A 20,411-nucleotide genomic window follows, 5' to 3' on the forward strand; every position below is an offset into this window, starting at 1 on the left:
TTTGTTATCCCTAGTTTGTGCTGCCACTGGCAGTTTAATACAAGCTCTGGAGGGACTTACAAGGCCCTTTCTCCCAGGCAGTAACTCTATCATGGTGGTGACTTGCACATCTGGCCACTTTATTCATGCTTCTCTTGTGAAATACAGACTTAACAAGAAATACAGACACTGGGTTAATATGAGAAGACACATAAAGGTTGTGGTGCTCAGCCTTGCAACACCAGATATTGCCATGAGCAATGTGACTGCAAACTTCTGCACTGTACTCCAGTGGTCAGCACTCACCCAGTGAATGGACATCTTGGGGCTTGTACCATTTCTAGCCCCAGTTAATTGCTCTTGCAGGAGAGCAACTGCTCTGTCACTGCAGCAGAGGTGCTTCTGTCCAGGTAAAACTGAGCTGCAGGGCACCTGGGGGATGTGAACTGAACAGGATCAAAATGAGAGCAGTCAACAGATATCTGCAGCACTGTGATTTAGAGCTATCAACTCAGAAAATCACTTATATCCCCTGGATTATTTATCTTCTTATTTAATAGCTTGCTATAAGATGAATGGACCTTGTGGAAACAGCTAGAAGTAATCACTGATTGCATTCCTGACTGCACAGGAGTCAGTAAGCTTCTCTGTAGAGTGAGCTTACATGGAGAAAAGAGAGTGGAGAGCAGACTCCCTGCCTTCCACCTCTTCAAACTGAGGTTAAGTGGCATCCTAACTCACAGCCATTAGTAGCTTGCCATGGAAAAGAAGATGACCTATCAGATTGTCTATTGTAAGGATTTTTATGGTAACATATAGCAAATCTGGCATTTCATAGTATCTTTTTTCTATAAGAGTTATGCATCTAAATGAGTATGGGATGATGCTTCTGGGAGTACAGCACATACCACAGTGTTAGATGCTTGAGGTTGGTTGTGCCAGGAATTGTAGAGGCATGTGGCTTTTTCAGTATGTAAATCATGACAGATTATTGTTACTTTGTCTGACATCTCTGAACATTGATGTCAAAATTTGACTCTAATGATATTTTAGGCCCAGAAATAGTTTGGAGTCTTACTTTTTAGTTGCAATTCTAGAAAAGAAGAAGGATGAATGAGCCTCTGAGTTAATTGTTATGCCAACAGTTCCATCCAAAATATTTGTAAGTTGTAAACTGTGAAATCCTACACTAATTATTTGTAATTTTAAATTTTTTTTTTTTAACAGAACTGAACTGAAGCTTACCCGAAAAGCTGCTTATGTGAGATATTTCAACAGCTCAGCCTTCTTCTTCTCGGGCTTTTTTGTGGTGTTCTTGGCTGTGCTTCCATATGCTGTGATTAAAGGAATTACTCTCCGAAAAATATTTACCACCATTTCCTTCTGCATTGTTCTTCGAATGACAGTGACCAGGCAGTTTCCCGGCTCTGTGCAGACCTGGTACGACTCTATTGGAGCAATAAACAAAATACAGGTACAGAGCATAGACTAAAATCTTCCCAAGTACGTAAGCTAATTCTTCATATCGTGTTATCTTGTCAGCTGATCAGCAAAAGCACACAGCATTTATGCACACTTTTTGAATATATGTTGCTTTGACTAAACACCATGAAGTGTCATTATAAATCTTGATATTGTTCCCCAGGCAGCATAACCACACAAGTCTCATGCTACCAGCTTGCTGGTTTTTTTTTAAACCACAACATTTAGTTAGTTATTCTCATTGCAGAACAAGAAACTTAATAAAATCATGACTTGTGGTGCTTAAGAGATGTTTTTCCTTCAGAAAAGGAAGTTCAAAATTAGTACATGTTTTATATAGCATGGCTTCCAGGAGCTGCAGTCACAGATCTTCTTTTTCTGGATATTTGTGAAAACAGCAGCAGGAAACTGTGCATTTTATGTAAATGTGCATCTCATTCATTATGAGTAGCAAACATAATTAAGGTACCAGTCAAATAATTATTATCCACCTTACCTACTGAGATCAATTGCTCATGTACCAGCATGAGAGGCTTATCTGCAGAGTAAAATCAGGGTGGATTCTCATTAACTCTATATTTTTTAACTGCTGTTCTGAAATTACTCCCTAGGAAGAGAATTCTTACACTATTTGGGGTGAAATCTTAGACCTTTTTCATTGCATATTTATAGATGTGGGGTTTTTTGTAGAACACAGATTTTATCATTTTTAGTGGGATAAAAATAACTAATACAGGACCTAAAATTCTTAATCAGATGTCTGAACCTCAGTCTAGAATAAGAAGTAGGTGTGGGATTTTATTATTTCAACTGGGCAGAAAATTCAAGAAATCTAGCCATAAACCTTTCCATTTGACATTCAGAGGGCTGCTTTGTTAGGTTCCTTTATAGGCTTTCCTTGTGCTGTCAAATTCCCTAGGCTTTAGTGGAAGTATCCTGTCTCTCCTGTTTCCTGGGAGAGTGTGTCCAGTGCCCTGGACACAGTCACAGAACTGGCAAGCCCACTTGTCACATCATTGCCCTCACTTCATTGAATGCTTGCTTGTCTTTGGAGATATTAGCAAATGGGTGTTCCAGAACCCATAAATAATCATCTCTTTGTGGCAGGTTCAGTATAGTCCCCATAGACAGACAGGACAGAGTCCCAGAACACCAAAGCCCTTTACTAGTCTTGAGAAACATAAATAAGAATAATAAGCCACTCACACACCTCTCTGATTTACTTTCCACATCAGTTTAGAGAGTTGACTGGGCCAGGTGCATCCCCTGGGTTATTGTATTTTCACGTGTTTTTTAGACCATGACATTTCAGAATCAGTGTGCTCTCTCTGACTATCACTGCTACAGGAGCTCCACTGGATGACCCCTTTGTTATGAAAGCATAGCTTTTTTTCTTTTCATAAATCATGTGTCACGCCTTCCAGCTTTTTCAGTTCCTGCCCTTTCAATCAGCTGCCTAATTGTTATGTAAACAGAGCCCCCCTTCTTGTTCTACTTGGGAAATTTGCAAGTGTACTGCTAGGAACTGATTTCTCCATGAGTCTGCTTAGGTTTTCCATTGTAATGCCCATGTAGATCTATTTGCTTCCATATAATTAAAAAAAAAATAGAATTTGGAGGAGACAATATCTACAGACTATATAACCTTAATAAAATAATGGAATAGAGAGGCTGCCTTTTCTACATTATCACAGCCTTACTCTTATTTCCTAATGCTATCCCAAAAGGCAACACGAGCACTGGGTTGCTAACTTGTGTCATTTGAAATTACACTGCATCAGTGCTGCACTTGCCAGGATCATTATCTGCCTTTTATTTTTGTTGGTGGAAAGATCATTCCAACTCTTTTAAACTCTTGCAGTTTTGGAAAAGGGAGATACCAGCATGTAGCTGCTTTGTTTCACTGTTTACCAGAGTGCAACCTTCTACATCTTACTCCAAAACCAAAGCTTCATTTACAAAGGGTTAAACTCAGAGGGATGATCTTGCCAGGTACAAGTCCTGAAAGCAAAACAAGTGCCAAGTTTCGATATTCTTTCTAAATCAGAACCAAATACCTTTATGACTATGTTTTCACTAGCAATGAAAGAATTGGTAGTTTCAAAAACATTTCCTTCTGCATCTAAAAATGTTGTATAATTTATATTTATGCCTCTTGCTGAAAGCATTGTGATGCAAAAGTGCCACCAGAAATATTAGTGCTCTGTGTAGGCAAATATAGACTGCTTTGTGCAATATGACCTTGTCCCTTACTGTTTCATCTGCTTTCATGGTGTTTCTAGGATTTCTTGCTGAAAAAAGAATATAAAGCTCTGGAGTATAATCTAACAACCACTGGGGTTGAGCTGGACAAAGTAACAGCTTTTTGGGATGAGGTTGGTACTTTTACCCAAACTATATTAAAACACAGAGTGTATGTATTTAATTTTTTTAAATATTTGCCGTGACACTCTCTAAAAAGAGCAGCCTACACTCTTTAATTTTAACTAGCTTCAGCTTTCAGCAGGTAAGGAATATGTGGCAAGTAAGTAATGCATGATATCAAATTATACACATTGAGAAACTTGGGAAGAAACCTTTTAATAAGTGTTAAGCCTGTAATAAGTAGTTATTACTGACTTCGGCCAGCCTGAAAACAGGATCAGGCTATGTCATGTATAAACATTGGAAAACAGTTCTATAATAAGCAAATTTTGTTTGTGTCCACAAATTTTGGCATAAGTCCAATACATACATTAAAAAAATATATTCAATAATATAATCAGTATTTTATTGATAGGAAAAGTAACATGAGAAAAGTAAGTTCATATGTTTTCCTAAATCCATAGTATGATATACATGATGTGTATCTGTACATGTATACTCTGTATATGCATGTTTTATTTATTTTTTATGTACATCACATATATATCGTTGCAGGGAATTGGAGAGCTATTTGTAAAAGCAAACCAGGAAAACAACAACAGCAAAGCTCCTAGCACTGACAGCAATCTCTTCTTCAATAACTTTCCCCTTCATGCATCTCCTGTTCTTCAGGATATAAATTTCAAGATTGAGAAGGGGCAGCTATTGGCTGTTTCTGGATCTACTGGAGCAGGCAAGGTATTTCTCTTTCTGCTGGTCCAATTAGAGTCCTAATAACTGTAGGGACTAATATTGTCTTGTTACCTGTATTGTTACCTCTATTTTTACTGTATTCTTGCTATGCTGTGCTTGCTGCAGAAATGATGGCTGCAGGAAAAAGTATGGATAATCTGCAAGTTTCACTCAAATAGTTGCTCGAAGTTTTGTACTGTGGCCACTCTGAGATAGAGTTCGCTGGATATTTTTTGTAATATAAGGTTACAGAATTATAAGGAAATAGCAATTTAATGAAAAAATGTTTTCCCCGTTGGAAGTAAAAGGAAATTTTACAGGAGTAATGCAAACTGAAACCTAAAGTTAAGGCTCATGGTGAGAATCTCCTGGCCTTCAAAAAAATGAAGAATATAGAATAGATATAGTGATGGCTCAGTGTGCTAGAAAGAATTTTTTCCCCTGCCTTGTTAACATTTTAAGGAAAAAACTGAACACAAGATGGTTTGTAACCTGACAAGGCTGACAGGAATATAGCCAGGTATGTGTGCCCTGGATTTGTGGTGTCCTGATCCCTCAGCTCTCGTTCCTACAGTGCCTCACTTGGGCTTCCTGAGACCCATGTGAAAGCCTGGGGAGATGCTGCTGAAACTGGTGGTTTCCTGTGAAAAGTTGTGGTTTAGATTATTCATCATTTTACTACCCCAAAATGTTATCAATGCATTTAGTTTGCAGATGACACATCCAATTAACATCATTAATATAAAATGAGTTGAACTGTGATACTCTTATTCTCTTTGAACAGCAAGTAATTAGATGAGTCTTGATGAGTCTTTCATCTTCACTGCGTTTTTTGAGGAAATGTGAACGTTAAAACAAATGTTCATTATGCTTTTCCTGCTTAATAAATTATAGGTGAAAATTTCTTTTACTTGCAAGGGGTAAAATCTTTGGTCTGTTGGAGTCAATGACAAAGGACCCATCAATTTCAGTATGATCAAGGCTTCTTATTTTTCATTAATGATCCTACAAGAGAGAGCAAGGGACTCAGAGCATGAGATTGTCCACAAAATGATGTGTTAAGGTGCATTTTAGTGTGATGCTTTTGAATTAGCAGAATAGTTTATTGCTATTGCTAATGCTGGCAATTGTAATGTAGAAATGTGAACTAGAAAATGTTGAAGGATGTATCTATATCTCCTTTCATCTGCTACATAGGAAATTGAGGAAAATTCAGATTATACTGAACAGTCTATGTGAGTACATACTTAAAAAAATTTGCACTTTCCAAAGCAATAAAAACAAAAGCCTTGTAACATTAACTCAAAAAGTTAATATTATAAAAGTCCAAAAATAACGTTCACCTCTCACCCACCCCTTCCCAAAAAATGCTGCCCTTCCTTTACACATTCTTAATGTAAGGATTCCTTCATGGTGCTTGCAGCTGTAACTCAATTATCAGGGCCATGAAATAGACTGCACAATTTTATCTATATTAACTGTTTAATCTATAACAGGTATGAAGCCTGACATCAGCTGTTTAATATTGCTTCAGTATTAGATAGAGTTTGTTTCAGTTTTGTTTTGTTTTTTAGTTTGTGTTATATGGCGCAAGAAGCAGTGGTTTAACATCCAGTGTACAAAACATACCAAACAGCTGTCCTTTGCAAGGCTGGGAACTTCTTACTCAGCATTTTGGAAAAGTCACATTCTGGTACAAGGGAAGAAATCTCATGAGACTCCCCCACTATATTGTATAACTTACAAAAGGATCTCTGGGCTTGACAGCATGAAACTGTGACTTAGACAGATTTTTTAGATCTTTGGCTGTTACGTCCCAACTTTGTTGACTGTTTATCAGTGATAAGAAGACCACTGCAATGGCTCTGTAACAAATTTTTCCGTGTATTTCTCAATTCTATTCTTTGATCTAGTAGCCAATGATGTGTGACAAGGTTACTACAAGCTACTGATTAACTTTGAAATTATAACATGTCAGTACTGAAATTGCAATCAATTCTTTTATGAAGGGAAATAGTAAATACACTTAGGTCATGCATTCACGTAAATGAGTTAACAGTTACAGAGGAAGATTCAGACCATACTGAGCAATTGTATATACTTACACAGAGAAATTGCATTTCTCAAGGCAATACAGATAAAATACCTATAAGAGCTAGCAAAATTATAGACATTAATTATGTTGTACAAAGAGCAAACAAAATAGTCACTGAATTATGTTGTACAAAGAGCAAACATAGTCACTGATAATGTGAAAATCAAATAGAATTCTCTATAAATACTAGTACCTTATGTCTGGATGTGTTTCACAGATAGATTTTTACCTTGTGAGATTATTGATAGCTTCATTAAAATGACATACTTTTGCAGCAGCATGCCTTTTTTACAAGATACCTTACACAATTTTTATCATTTTAAAAATTAAGTTTCTCTTATATTAGAGGTCTTTCAGAATCAGACATATCAAGAAAATCTCCACTAATTGCAGTTTGCCCTAAATGTCACTTACAGGGACACTCTTGATGAGACAAATTTTAGTGACTTAGCAGAGTGACTCTCACTATGTGCGACATTTCTTTTTGTTGTACAGATCTCTGATGTATTAATCAAGTGTTCATGTTTTTTCAGACTTCTCTTCTGATGTTGATAATGGGAGAATTGGAGCCTTCACAGGGTAAGATTAAACACAGTGGAAGGATATCCTTTTCACCTCAAGTCTCCTGGATCATGCCTGGAACAATAAAGGAGAACATAATTTTTGGTGTATCCTATGATGAATATCGGTACAGGAGTGTCATCAAAGCCTGCCAACTAGAAGAGGTTAGTCATCTAGGACTTTTAAGACCTGTGACCCTACCCAAGTGAAAAACCCCAAAGAAAAGGTATGGGAATGGGGCTTAAAGCAAGTGAGAAATTTATGATATTTAAGGAACTCAGCTTGACCTCCCAATTTTGTGGAATTGCAAGTCACCCTGTTGCCAGCTGCCTGGGAGATACACTGACAGTTCTGGCAGTTTACACAACAGAAGCTGGGTAAGCTGGCTCAGATACTATATTGTGTCTGCCTTCTCAGCCTTCCTTGCTAGTTAAAAACCTGAGTAAACATACTGATGCTGAAGAAATTATGTACAAATATGTTATTCCTAAATTTTCTTGTCATATTTCTTCCACATAAAGAAGTTTTCCTTACAGTTTTGGAAATGAATCTGTTTTTCTCCTTTCTTTTGCATTTCAAAAATGGCTGCAAGGATAACTGGAATGTTGTGGTAGAAATCTGAATTATTTAGTAGAAAATCTTGACTAAATTTGGGATTTTTCCTATGTATACACTAAAAGTTCTTAGACTGGAAATAATTGCAGGATTGATCCCTATGTGACATGTAGCCCACAATGAGTATTACACAACCACATTAAAATGTTCTTATATGTGTTTGATGTTGACAGAGAGTAGTATAGGAAAATATATTTTTCATATGGCAAGATACAAAAGGAGCCAGCATTTGAGATCTTTGCAAAATCTGCTACGGCTTAAGATTTTGTCTGCAATATGCAAATAAAAACAGTAAATATTTAATTGTGCTGAACAGGATTTTTCTTTTGGCCACATAGTGAAACATATTTTTCCTTAGCACCAGTCCAGCAAGAAACTGTGGTCAGTCAGTTTAATGCATTTTAGCTCATTAAAGCAATAAACTAATATTTCCCTGTATGTTTCTGGCCATTTCAGCTTATGTTTGGATTTTTGATTTGGTTTGTGGGCAATCTCTTGGGAAGCTCCTGAAGACAGGAGAATTAATAACTTCTGTGTCAGGCTTTCTGTAGAGCTGTCCTTAACCCCGGTTGTGAAAGTTATAGTTCATGCCAAAGCTCCAAGAAACAGCTGACTTCAGCAGTTCAAACCTGCCCTTGCTCCAGGAGGCTTCCCAAGCCAGGCCCTTCCTGGTGGTTGCTGGTGGCTCAGTGTCTCAGTGCTGGTGGCACGCTTGGGGTGCCCGTGCTCAGGGCATGGCTCAGTGTCTCAGCAGGCTGCAGCTCCTTTTCCCTCCAGGCAGGCTCAATCAAGCCAGCTTTGATCTGTGGTGGTGCAGCTCTGTGCAGAATGATATGCTTCACCTCCTAGCAGGGCTTATTATTTGAGATCAGGTCTGATACTTACACATTTTTTTTCCTCCTGGCTAAATAAATTGGGCTGCCCTGAAGAGAAGGCAGAATGGTCTGGAAGGAAGCCAAATGCATTACCTTATTGCTATTATTATGCTTTCTTTTCTTGTTAGCTTTCATGTATTAGTTACCAAACAAGACTCAGTATGGCAGATTGAAGGATGGATTTCAAATATTAATTCCCTGTTTATTCCCAAGTGTGACCTTTTAGGGATTTATTATATTAATGCTTTGCATTGGAGTTTGTGTGTGGGTGTTTGTTCTCGTTCTTCAGAAAGGAAAAACCAGGGGAGTTTTGCCTAACTGAATTCACTCTGCCCCTTTCTCTGAAACCTTCTAGATAGTTATATATTCCACCTGAAAACAGGCCTGCTGAGTCCAGTTCCTATGTGAAGCCCTCCAGAAACCAAGGATTGGTGATAAAAGAAGAGTTTATTTCCCCACTGTGCAGATGCTCCAAGTCAGTTAATATAGAGCTCTTAACAAGGGCTAAGTCACATTTATTTCCAAGCTCTGTCCTCACCAAAATGCTTTTGGAATACAAAGACATCTTCTTTGACCCAGTGGGCAAATAGATGTGTTAGTAGGGTAGAAAGTAATATACCTGTGACGTGCCCTTTTAACTTTGCCATTTCCACCATCAACCTATAGAGAAAGCAAACTGGAGATCTAGTCCAGCTCATAAATTTGGTGTCTTTTCCCCTCCTTCTTTATTAGTGCCAATGAAATACTGCAGGTCACTCTTGTGGGTCACATCAAAATCCATTTACGTGGGTTTGAGGCTCCCAGGCACACAGGGAAGCCTGTTCTTGCCACACACAGTCTGTTCTTGTCTGCTGCACGACAGGATGCTGAAGCCAGATGATGTCACACAAGGTGTCTCCACTTTGTTTTAGGTCTATAGAGATATGGAAATGGTATTAGAGAAGTGTAGCTCACATAATTTGGGGTGCATGAGAATTTTCACAAAATTCAGTGCTACATTTTCCTGCCTGACTTTTTTGATTTGGTATGTAGTTAATTTACTAAGGAGGTATCACTTAGACCTCTTTAGAGTTGCTAAGTATGCAAAGTAAATTTATCTCTAAGCAACTATGAAAGATGGAAGGTGCAAGTAAATATTTCCCAGAGCTTTCCATATTTTTAGGTGTCCAAGAATAGAATTTTCCCTGTATGGGAAATCAGATCTTTATTCAGAAGTTAGAATGTGTCTTATGTTAGATTCTGTAAAGTTGTAGAGAATGGCAAACCTGGTTTATGCTAGCCATTATCTAAACAGCAGGTTTGCTTTGGTAGGTTTGTCTGGAAGGGAAGAATTTTTTATGTTGCTCTAAAAGATGTTCTCACAACTTTGCATTTTGTTCTATTTGTGTATGAAACCATCAAAAGGAAGGTTAAAAAGATGATTTCTTCTCCAGGTAATTTTGATTAATCACAAAAAATATTACTAAATATTACTAAATAGCAGTGAAACTACAAGCAACAAAAGGATTTTCTTTTATTTCTTTTCTCAGCTTACATAAGTTTATAGGAATTTAGAGCACTGAAATGGGGCATTTTTTTGTCCAAGTAATTCTGGTAGCTACATTTGTACTTCCTTAACTCTCTTAAGAGATTTCTCCCTTCAGCTCCTTCATCTTTTTGTCTTGATGCAATTCACCTACCCTCCAGTTGTGCCATTATACCTGTTCAGAGGATAGATGAAGATTAAGAAGAAAATTGTTATGCTGTATTGGAGATCTGCACACCTCAGAACTGCTATGCCAAGATAGTTTGTACAAAGTGTGTTTGTGTAGGGCACAATGCACTAGGATGTCAGTCTGTGCCTGAGGTCACAAGCTTAATTAGTGTGTACATGTCTCTCAAGTACCCTTTTTTCTCGTGCACAGCATGGCTGTTGTCCCACCCAGTGCCTCTGACACGGCTGTGTGACTGATGAGCAGGGAATTCTCCTACAGTGGGCACAGTTTTGTGAGTCCACGTGTGGGAAGGATGTGTTTTAGTGGTGCTCCTTGGAGTGTGGTACCACTGGATGACACATGTGACAGCAGGGCAGTGTCACAGGTTTCATTCAAGTCCCTGGTCCTCACTGCTCTTCTCTGTAGTGTTCTCTGGCACGTGGGGAGAGCAAGGGCAAGGGAGAGCACAGTGCAAGGCAGCCTGAGCACACGAGATGTGAGCTGCTGAAATGAGCCAGAGTGGGAGACAGTCACGTGTTGAAGGCTCAGACAGGGAAGTTTGTCAGATCTAAGTACCACTGCTTCTCATCATTTCAGGATGTCACTGTACAGTACATAATACTGAAGAATCATGAGAAGGGTTCTCAACTGCATCTCTGTGAATCAGTGAAATTATGCTTAGGATGCTTTTTAAACTTTTTTTTAATGTATATTTTTATGGCAATGTAGCCTGTTTTATATGTGTAAAATTATTAAGAACTTGATTACAATTATATTTCCTGATTATATTTTTCCTTTGAGAGTAATTAGGGCATCAGAAGAGTTAAAATCATGTTTACAATGTTCTCATTACTGCAGTTTGTAAATGGGAAGAGGTTAAGAGAAAAGCAGTAAAAGGTGAAAGAACAAAAATGAGTGCTTTGGAGTTGAGATAAAGGGACTGTAATTAAGAGTTTCATTAGTGCTCTTGATAGCCAAAAGAAACAGCCTTACTGGCAAAAATTTCTTTCTGAATGCCTGGCACACACTGAATATGACTGTAATGAGATGTAAGTTGTGTGTGGACATTGCCCAGATTTCTGTGTGATGCTGAATTCAAGGGAATGCCAATGCCAATTTAAATTACACGACACATTCTGCAATCACAGTAAAAAGTTTTCAGGATGCATAGGAAAAGGGCTACCTATTCCTTCTCTACTACCTTCTTGCTCTCTTTTCCTTTTCTTGGAAACAGTGATTATTTTAGCAAGCAAGAAAGCAGGATGCATGCCTAATTTAATAGGCTCTCTAAAATTAAGGTCCCAGTAAGCAAATAAGAAGGTGAAGGTTTTAACCTCCTAGGTTAAACCATTCCAGCACGGATCAGTAGTCCTTACAATTTGTCCTTTATTTAGGAGCTTTTTTTGAAATGAATTGTTCTAATAAGAGTACTTTTGAGTTTGCAGGTGTTACCTCATATCTATTACCTCTGAAGTCTTATATTGGCATGCTATAATAGAGTAGACAAGATGTAATTAGTATGGATTCTGTTTCCAAAGGCAGTCCCCACAGGCAAGTTTAAAGGAACTCAAAAAGTAAGATGAAATGAATTGGTGCTGCCTCAACAGCACTTTTGACAAAGTGGTTTAACCTTTTTTTCAAGTACCTTTCATCACATTCATAATAAAAATTGTAGCAAGAGAGACTGAACTTTTGCTAAACACATCAAGTTAAGGATCAAGTATACTGTAAAAATATACTTCAGAGATGTGAACTTCCAGGGAGATGGAAATTCTTCCACTGAGAGATGTGAACTTCCAAAGTTTGTATATCTGTGGAAACTTGCCACTAAATTTGAAGTAATTCTAAAAATGTGACTTCCCTAAGAATTGCATTAATTGGAGGTTGTATTAATGTAATGGCAGGGATAACATGAATATAAATTGAAATTTGTAGGATTTAATTTGTAGGTGGTATGTGGGTTTGCAAAATCCTTTTTATTCATGTTATAAAAAATGGGAAAAGAATGAGACCTTGATTTTTCAGATATTTAGATTGAAAAATCAGCATTAATAGTCTGACATATGCAGGGTATGGGATTTTTGTTTGATTTTATCATAGTAACTTAAGTAATAACTTGAAAAGTTAAGCAGTTAGAACCTCTGGACAGTTGAAACAGGAATTTTCATGTTTAAATGCTTTAACATTGAACAAACTCATCCTAAGAGAAGGCATTCCTCCAGTCAAGACTATAGAAGCAGGCCTGTTACAGTTATTAGTCTTTAAAAATTAACAAGCATCCTATCACATTTGAGTGGGTCCAGTAGTTCATGAGTTTTAAAGCCATACTTCCATAACTTTCAGTTTTACCTTTTTGTTATGTAAAATAGGTATTTTCCCACCTAGTTAATTCATGTGATCCTTCAATAGTTACTTAAGAGTCCATAAACACATAATGGCAAGCTACCTTTGAGAGATTACCACTCTCTAAGTAAACACATGCTTTGATTTGAGAGACACCAACTGCTCATGAATGTAATGTTTAACATGGCATGCAAATAGAGGAAGTGTTTCCATGTGAAATTAAATTCCATAATAGTGTGAAAGCAGTTTGTGGTCAGATTCTGTAGGCTTTTGAGCTGGGTTTACTGGGAGTGCAGGAGATTAATTTTCATTTAATAACTAGATTGTGGAGAGATTAACTATAGAAAGAGATACTCAATAGGTCAAGCCCAGGTTTGCGTTCCCATGCGTTCAACATCCCCTTGCAAAGGGTGGAATCCACCCTGGGGGAGAATTTCACTGCAGTGCTAAGAATGCTCCAAAACAGAAACACATCCTTGCATCCCATGTACTCTCCATCTCCTTTTATCTGTGCTGATTTTGGGTTGGTTTTTTGTTTCATTGGTTTGGTGGTGGGGATTTTTTGTGGGGTTTTTTTGTTTGTTTTTTTTTGTTTGTTTGTTTGTTTGTTTGTTTTGTTTTTGTTTTTGGTCACATGACTAAATCAGTAAGTGTTGAGAAGTAACACTTTGTGCCGTGATTTTGAGCCTTGTTTTCACAAGAGAAATGGGCAGATTACAAATTTACAAATTGTGTGGAAGAGAGGAACAATAAGGGGTTCAAGTGTGGAACAGAGTGCTTTGTGGTTTGTAATTCTCTACAAGAGGGTATTAAATGGCAGCTTGGTTATCTAATCAGGTACATGTCTATGGTGTAAATTATGTGACAGCAAGTGACTAAACCTGTCTTCACAGTTGGGGAGAGCCACTGGCATGTCAAGGTGAAGTTTATCACATCCTAATACAAACAGCTAAAGGAGTATAAATGCCTCTTTCAGGCAGAAAGCCCACGTAATATGTCACAGATTTACAGAATTTCCTGAGCTGGAAGGGACCCACAATGACCACCAAGCCAGCTCTTAAGGTCATCTGGGGGTTGATCCCACGACCTGGGTGTTATCAGCACAGTGTCAAACCTCCCACTTCCAGCACTGCACCCCAGACACGTGGCCCCCAAGCTGTCTGCCTTTGCTTTTTCCATCCCTCACTGGTGTGATCTGCTGGCCTACAGAGACCGCTCTAACTGAAATTCTCATCTGTGGCCCGAAATCATGGGCAGATCAGCTGTGAAGCTGCAGACAGTGAGTTTTCTGGGGGAACTGGAAGGTAAGAGGCTAGCACAGTTTCTTTATAGCAGGGGAACATCTTGATTAGAGACAAACTCCCAAATGCACTGACTTCAAGAAGTTTATCAGTGATCACATAAACATGTATAACAGACCCACCCCTGCAATGTTCTATTTTGATATCATTTAGTTAAAAAAATGGTTTCAGTAAACATAGATCTCCCTATCCCTTTCCCCATCTTAGGTACAGGGCTCTGGACTGATTACCTTGGATGTTGTCCTGTCTTCTGTGTCTTTTCTGGAATCATGTTTAATTCTCTTACCCTGCATTTAACCGACCCCTGTGCAGTGCACTGACTGCTTCATGTTTCAAAGGACTGTTCCATGGAAATATTTTGCCATGGAGAAAGCAAGTTTTGCCAGCATTTGTCTGAGTTTTGGGTGAGCCTGACACTCTGTTTGAGGTTACAAACTGCTACAAAAACAAAGCCTATGCTTTTGGATCATGAATCCTTCATAAACAATTCAGCTAAAGTCTAACAAAAGCTTTGGCTTACAAAATCATGGGGAGAGAAAAGAGAGTTACCTAAATAAAAATAATTTTAAAAAAATCTTATTTGAAATACAAATCTGGTTTTCTGTCTTATTCCCAGGAAAATGAGGATTCAAGTATGTTCAGGCTGGTTACCTAAAAGCCAAGATACAAGAAATTATTGAAAATTCTTCATATTTTAAAAATTCATATAAGTATTCTGTAGTAGGTATGAGTCTGAAACACAAGCCTTGATTTCAAAACTTTAAAAATTCAAAAGATGATGACAATGAAAAAGGAAGTACTTCAGTAGCAATGAGAGTAGGGAGATTTTCTGGGAACTGTGAAAAAAGCTTAGGGAATGTTAATGTTAATGAAGAAAAGGAAGGGGATAAAGATTACTACAGGTGACTATAATAAAAACAGAAGGTAAATAGAGAGCTGAAATAGAATGAAGATGAAATGCAGAGAGTCAAGACTGCTGCTCTGTTCCATCAGGACAAATTTAAGTGAGAAAAAGAAGTCACATAAGTAAAATACTTAGGTTCTATTGTTAGAACTGCATTAGTAGTTTGAGTAACTTGGTACACATTAATCAACTCTTGGTTCTTAGAGACTATTTTCTGTCATGCTTTATTATCTTCATTGTTGCTAATGATTTATCAAATGATTCTGATAACAATTAATCTCTACAGAAAAGACTTGGAGTGTGAAGTCCATTCTGAGGTTTCCTTTTTTAATAGCAAGATCGTATTTCCTGTTCACCCTGAACCTGTCCTGGCTGTATTCTTCCTTACCAAGCCCAAAGGTATTATGAGGGCATTCCTTTGCTGCTGAGGTAGATGAATATGGCATTTGCACTGCAAAAAATGCAAATAGCTATTAAAAAGGATGCCTTCTCCTTGAGTGTGCAACTTTCTAGCTCCTGATATTAGAAGCATCCACTAAAGTAATTAATGTCTGCGGGAACTGTAGGGTTTTATATATTAATAGGTACCAACCTGTTTCTCAATTTAAGCATTTAGAAATAGCTATGTCAAAGAAAATCCAGTGGCTGGCTCATATTTCATTAATGTGCTGAGTCTTGTGCCGTTCAGCATCATTACATTAGGTTTGTCCCTGGCTTGATTTCACTTCCTGCACAAAATGACAGCAAGGATGTGTTGGGACCAGCCCTATGTACTTTTTTACAATAGGTCATGAGTGTTCCAACAAATAGCATTGTGTGTCTATTGGACTTCATTGCTTTGTTTACGCCTTTGAAAGAAATTACTAAACATTTTTTAATTATGATAATTACAGCCTGAAAAGTTCTTTGTCTGCTCCATGCCATATATTATTTTGAGGTGAAGGGTAGAGGAGAGCAGAAGGGGAACTCATTAAAAGTCTGATTAAAATTCCATGTTGACACACCTGCAAAGAAATATATCTGATGAAATCCTACAAACTTTAAAGCAATGGGAACCCTAGAATAAATTTCAGTAGAGCTGGAATTTTACCCTGTTTGCAGGAGAAGACATGCTGGGCCCAGTTCTTCACCTGGGTTTTTTTGGGAAGGAGTAGAATCAGGAAACAGCAAGGGCACCAGCACCATTACAGGCTGCAGTACTGGTAGAAATGGGAAACAGCTTAAATCAGTTTGGAGATCTGGATATTTAATCATGCAAACCCCCATGTTAAGGCCAAATTTACAGATGGTCAACATGACTCCTGCATACATAATGAGACCACAAGTGATCTGACCGGGTTGTCTCAAAGAAATGCCAAAAAACTTTTTATGCCAGAATTTCACATGCTCTCTCAAATTACTTCAAGACTTATAGGAAGGTGATTTTGTCACAGTTAGAAAATTTTTCTCTAAAACTGTTGCTGGCACTGTTTTTCACATTCCTCCTCTTTCTGCAAATACTTGAGCTGATATTTTAATACCAGGGATTTGCTTGTGTGACTCCATTTATGAGAGGGAAAGAACTAGTTAATGTGACAATAATTTAAAAATCACCTGCAATAGATTTTCCATACATAAGAGCATCTTGATTTTAAGGTCAGAATCCTCTAAGTCAGGAAGTAAATGCTATTATCAAATTAAAGAGTTGTAAGAATCTCCCATTTCCTGACAGACCAGGCAGTCAATTTCTAGCTCTTGAGTGGCTGGACCCTTCATCTGTCACTGTTCCAAGTCTGAACAGCATTGTTCACTCTGTTCCTGAGGTCAGGGCAATTTGCAGGGGAGGAAGAAGGAAACATTTTTTGGAAGGATTTTAATTAATTAATTTATTTATTTATTTATTTTGCAAAACCTCAAAGGCCTGGAATGGCAATAGGTTGCCCAACAGAGAGTGATAAACCATCAAAATCACAGCAGGGGCCATCAAAATTGGATTGTACGTGTCTTTGTATGAAATATGAGCTTACAGAGAGCAGCTCAACTTAGAATCCCAGACAGTATTGCCCTGATAGTGCTTCATGTGCCTTCCAGTGTGGAAGCTGTAGGATTTCTGTGGGTGCTGCAGTGAGCATGCAGACAGCTGAGTTCCTGCCTGCCTCTTGGCTGCCTGCTGGATGAGACCCCAAACCAGGATACCCCTTCCAGATCACAGCCTAAAGATCCCCCTCAGAAGCTCAGGTTCTGAGAGATCATGCACCTTCTTTTCCCTGAGAAGCTGCCCTGAAAGGAAAATATGTGTGGTGCATGAGAACACTGGAGCTGATTTTGTGTGGTACTGGATGCCTCAGTCAGCTTCCTTGGCTGCAGGGGATCCCTGCCTTGGGAGCAGGAAGGTGAGCACAGGCAGTGTGGTGCTGCTGGGCAGGGAGCACAGGCACTGGGAGCTCCTGGCACAGACAGGGATGCTCACTCACTGCATGGCAAGCTGCCCTGAGATTGTATCCCCTGGAAGCCTGGGTGCCATGAGGCACAGGAAGCTCATCCAGCCTGTGTTTTGGGGAAAAGTCTGCTGCAAGTACACCCACCACAGTGGTAGTGGTGTCACTGTATCGGCTCACAGATGTAGGTCAGGTAAGGCTTGAAGGCAGAATTAATATTTTTTGTTAGAGCAACTCTAAAAGTAGAAAAACTAGAAAACCTTCAGGTACACGAGCCATTCCCCTTGCATCCACTTCCATGAATTTCTGTGGTTTACATAGATCACCAATTTCAGTGCTAAATACTCCTCTCAAGAAAATTTCTGCCTGCCAGTGGGACACAAGAGTGTCCTTTTCTCCTTTCTATGTCTCATATGAGAGTGAAATAGTATTTTCTGCTTTTATCCCTGTCTAAAGATTCATTTTTAACATAGTCATGAGTTCTAAATAACTTACATCTCAAGCAGTGGAACTTGGTTCCCAAACCTTTTGCAAACCATGAGCATTCCTGGCTAGGAATGCTTGTCAAGCCTTTTTTAATGAACCTGCCTGAAGTATATATTTCTCTGGGTTTTGAAGAGCTCAGAAACAGAGTTTCCTTTTTGCTTTCCCTAACTTCAGCAGCAAGTGCATTTATCATTACTTGACAGAACCCTTCAGCAGTTAATGACTTGGACTGACATTGCATGAAGGTACATTCCTTGCTTTTATGGAGATTAACTATTCAGACAAATATTTGTTCTTGAGATCTTGCAGCTTGTGATTGCTTTCTGGAATAGAATGATATGTTTTCTCTTATCATAATTTCTGTTTACATAAACAAATGAAACAAAAAAAAACCTCTGTGGGATTTTTTTTTTTTTACAACTGCTGTCCAACCTGTCTGTAGACAATTGTACACTATGTTTCCATCAAATCTGCAGCTTGAGTTTCTTGGATATTGAAAATACTGATTCTTAAAAAAAATTGTTAACAGGATATTTCCAAGTTCCCAGAAAAAGATTATACTCTGCTGGGTGAAGGTGGAATCATTCTGAGTGGAGGTCAACGAGCACGGATCTCACTGGCAAGGTGAGTGTTTTGCTCTTCAAGTAGTGTACTGTTTCACAGATATGGAATGTATTATGACTCAGCATTTAAATACACGTGGACTATGTCCTGCTGAATAAATATCTTCCGGATATACCAGGAACGTGATTTTACCGTCAGAAATCTGTGTTCTGCTATGCAATTTTGTTTATGATACACCTGCATATTAATTTACTGAATTTTAAAAGTTTGATGTCAGACAAATGCTATGGCTTAGCTTAAGATGAATCTTTCCCTCCCTGATGCAAGATGTCTTTGGAAATTCTGACCTTTAAGTGTAGCTTTTTATGTACTGAAGAAACCCATAGAAAGATATAAATAAATATTCCAGGACCTTTCCCTGCTATGACATTTCTTCAAAGTGTTTTATATGTTGATCAATGACATACTGCCTGTCTGCAGGTAAATGAAGAAAAAAAAAAAAGCAGCCATGTTCCAAAACATTTTGTGCCAACACTTTGGGCTTCTCTCTGTCATAAGAAAAAAGGAGAAAGTAGTGGCTAGTTAGTATGTATGAATAACTGCCTTGTCTGTTTGACCTTCCAATGTTAGTAAGTAATTCTGAAGGTCTACGGAACAATAACATAGGTGTTTGTCTTATAAATTAGCTATGTGTTTCAGCAGAATCACTTAGCTATTGTGAGAAATCCAGTAATGACAGCTCTGATGTGTAAATGGCCCCATTTATTTCTGTGCCAAGTGCAAATTGTGTTGATTCCCATGCCCAGAAACGCTGCGTAGAAGTAAAATTACATTATAGTGATCCGTACTGGCATCCTATGAAAGATGTGCACATCTGAGTGAGGCTAAAAGATGAGACCATTAAAATAGAGACTCTTTCAGTGTGGGTTTGTGAGAATGAAGAGGCATATGAGTGGTTCTGATTTATGCAGTAAGAGGAAAGAGAAGGGGAAGATCAGGCAAAGCTTTCAAAGCATGTAATCTCACTAAGATTTTAATTTAAAATTTAACATATAAACGGACTGTTTCCTAGATGTTATGGATAATCACGTCTGTCACTTCTTGTATGGTCACAACTTGTTTCCTGGAGGCTCACAGAACTTAGGTATTTATTGTCAGCTGTAGAATAGTAATTTTTAAAACAATTACATGTCACTGCCATAGATTTTGTTTGGGCTCCAGTCCAAGCTCAGTGTGCTACAAGGTGTGTGTGTATTGCAGACAAAGCTCTGAGAAGTTAGGGGTGTAAATTTAGGTTTACAGCCCTGGGTGGTACCTAGGTAATACACTGGTGATAAACTGGACATTATGTTCTTGGACTGGCTGCATAAACCTATCCTGATGTAGTCTGTGCAAGGCCAAGTGAAATGAGAATCTGTGATGGAAGTGACATCAACCAGCCATCATGAGAAGGTGGAGATTGCATGAGCCTTTCTTACAGAGCACTGCCATTGCCTGCACCTGCAACTGGGGGAAAGAAAGGACCAAGGGAAAAACACAGTGCATGTCCTGGACTTGAGTCAGCTTGCTGGCCTGGTACCCTAAAGCCAGCACCTTTGTAGCTACTAGGTGCAACACACAAATTATATCAATAAAACCCTGCAAACTTCTTGCTGATAAAAGCATATAGAGCAGAGTGAATTTTTGTTGCTGTGCAGCCACTACATCATAAAAATGTAAAATGTGAAGTCCATCGTGTTGGAGGATTTTTCAATAAAGTTGCTGGTTTTATTAACATAATGAGCTAATATTGAGGGCTTTTTCTCTTGGTGGTTAAATATTTTCACACTGATTAACATGCTTTAAAAAATACATAAATGCAGCTGGCTGGATTTCTTTATTAATTATACTCTGATTGATATCACATAATGATTTTCATTCCCACAGAGGAAGGCACGGGGTCTTTTTGAACTTCTATTCAAATTTTTTTTAAAGAACCCTCTTAACCAGAGCTTTAGGT

General features: G+C 38.3%; 1 protein-coding gene across 1 annotated transcript in view; it reads left to right on the forward strand.

The window, feature by feature from the left end:
* Positions 1–20,411, forward strand: part of CFTR (CF transmembrane conductance regulator) — an 88,226-nt gene that overhangs the window by 26,425 nt on the left and 41,390 nt on the right. Inside the window, exons 8-12 of the mRNA XM_054632061.2 lie at positions 1,207–1,453; positions 3,744–3,836; positions 4,381–4,563; positions 7,186–7,377; positions 18,378–18,472. Of these exons, the coding sequence (XP_054488036.2) occupies positions 1,207–1,453; positions 3,744–3,836; positions 4,381–4,563; positions 7,186–7,377; positions 18,378–18,472 (810 nt within the window). The remainder of the gene's footprint in view (positions 1–1,206; positions 1,454–3,743; positions 3,837–4,380; positions 4,564–7,185; positions 7,378–18,377; positions 18,473–20,411) is intronic.

Source organism: Agelaius phoeniceus, chromosome 5, assembly GCF_051311805.1.
Source record: "Agelaius phoeniceus isolate bAgePho1 chromosome 5, bAgePho1.hap1, whole genome shotgun sequence".
Lineage (NCBI taxonomy): Eukaryota > Metazoa > Chordata > Aves > Passeriformes > Icteridae > Agelaius > Agelaius phoeniceus.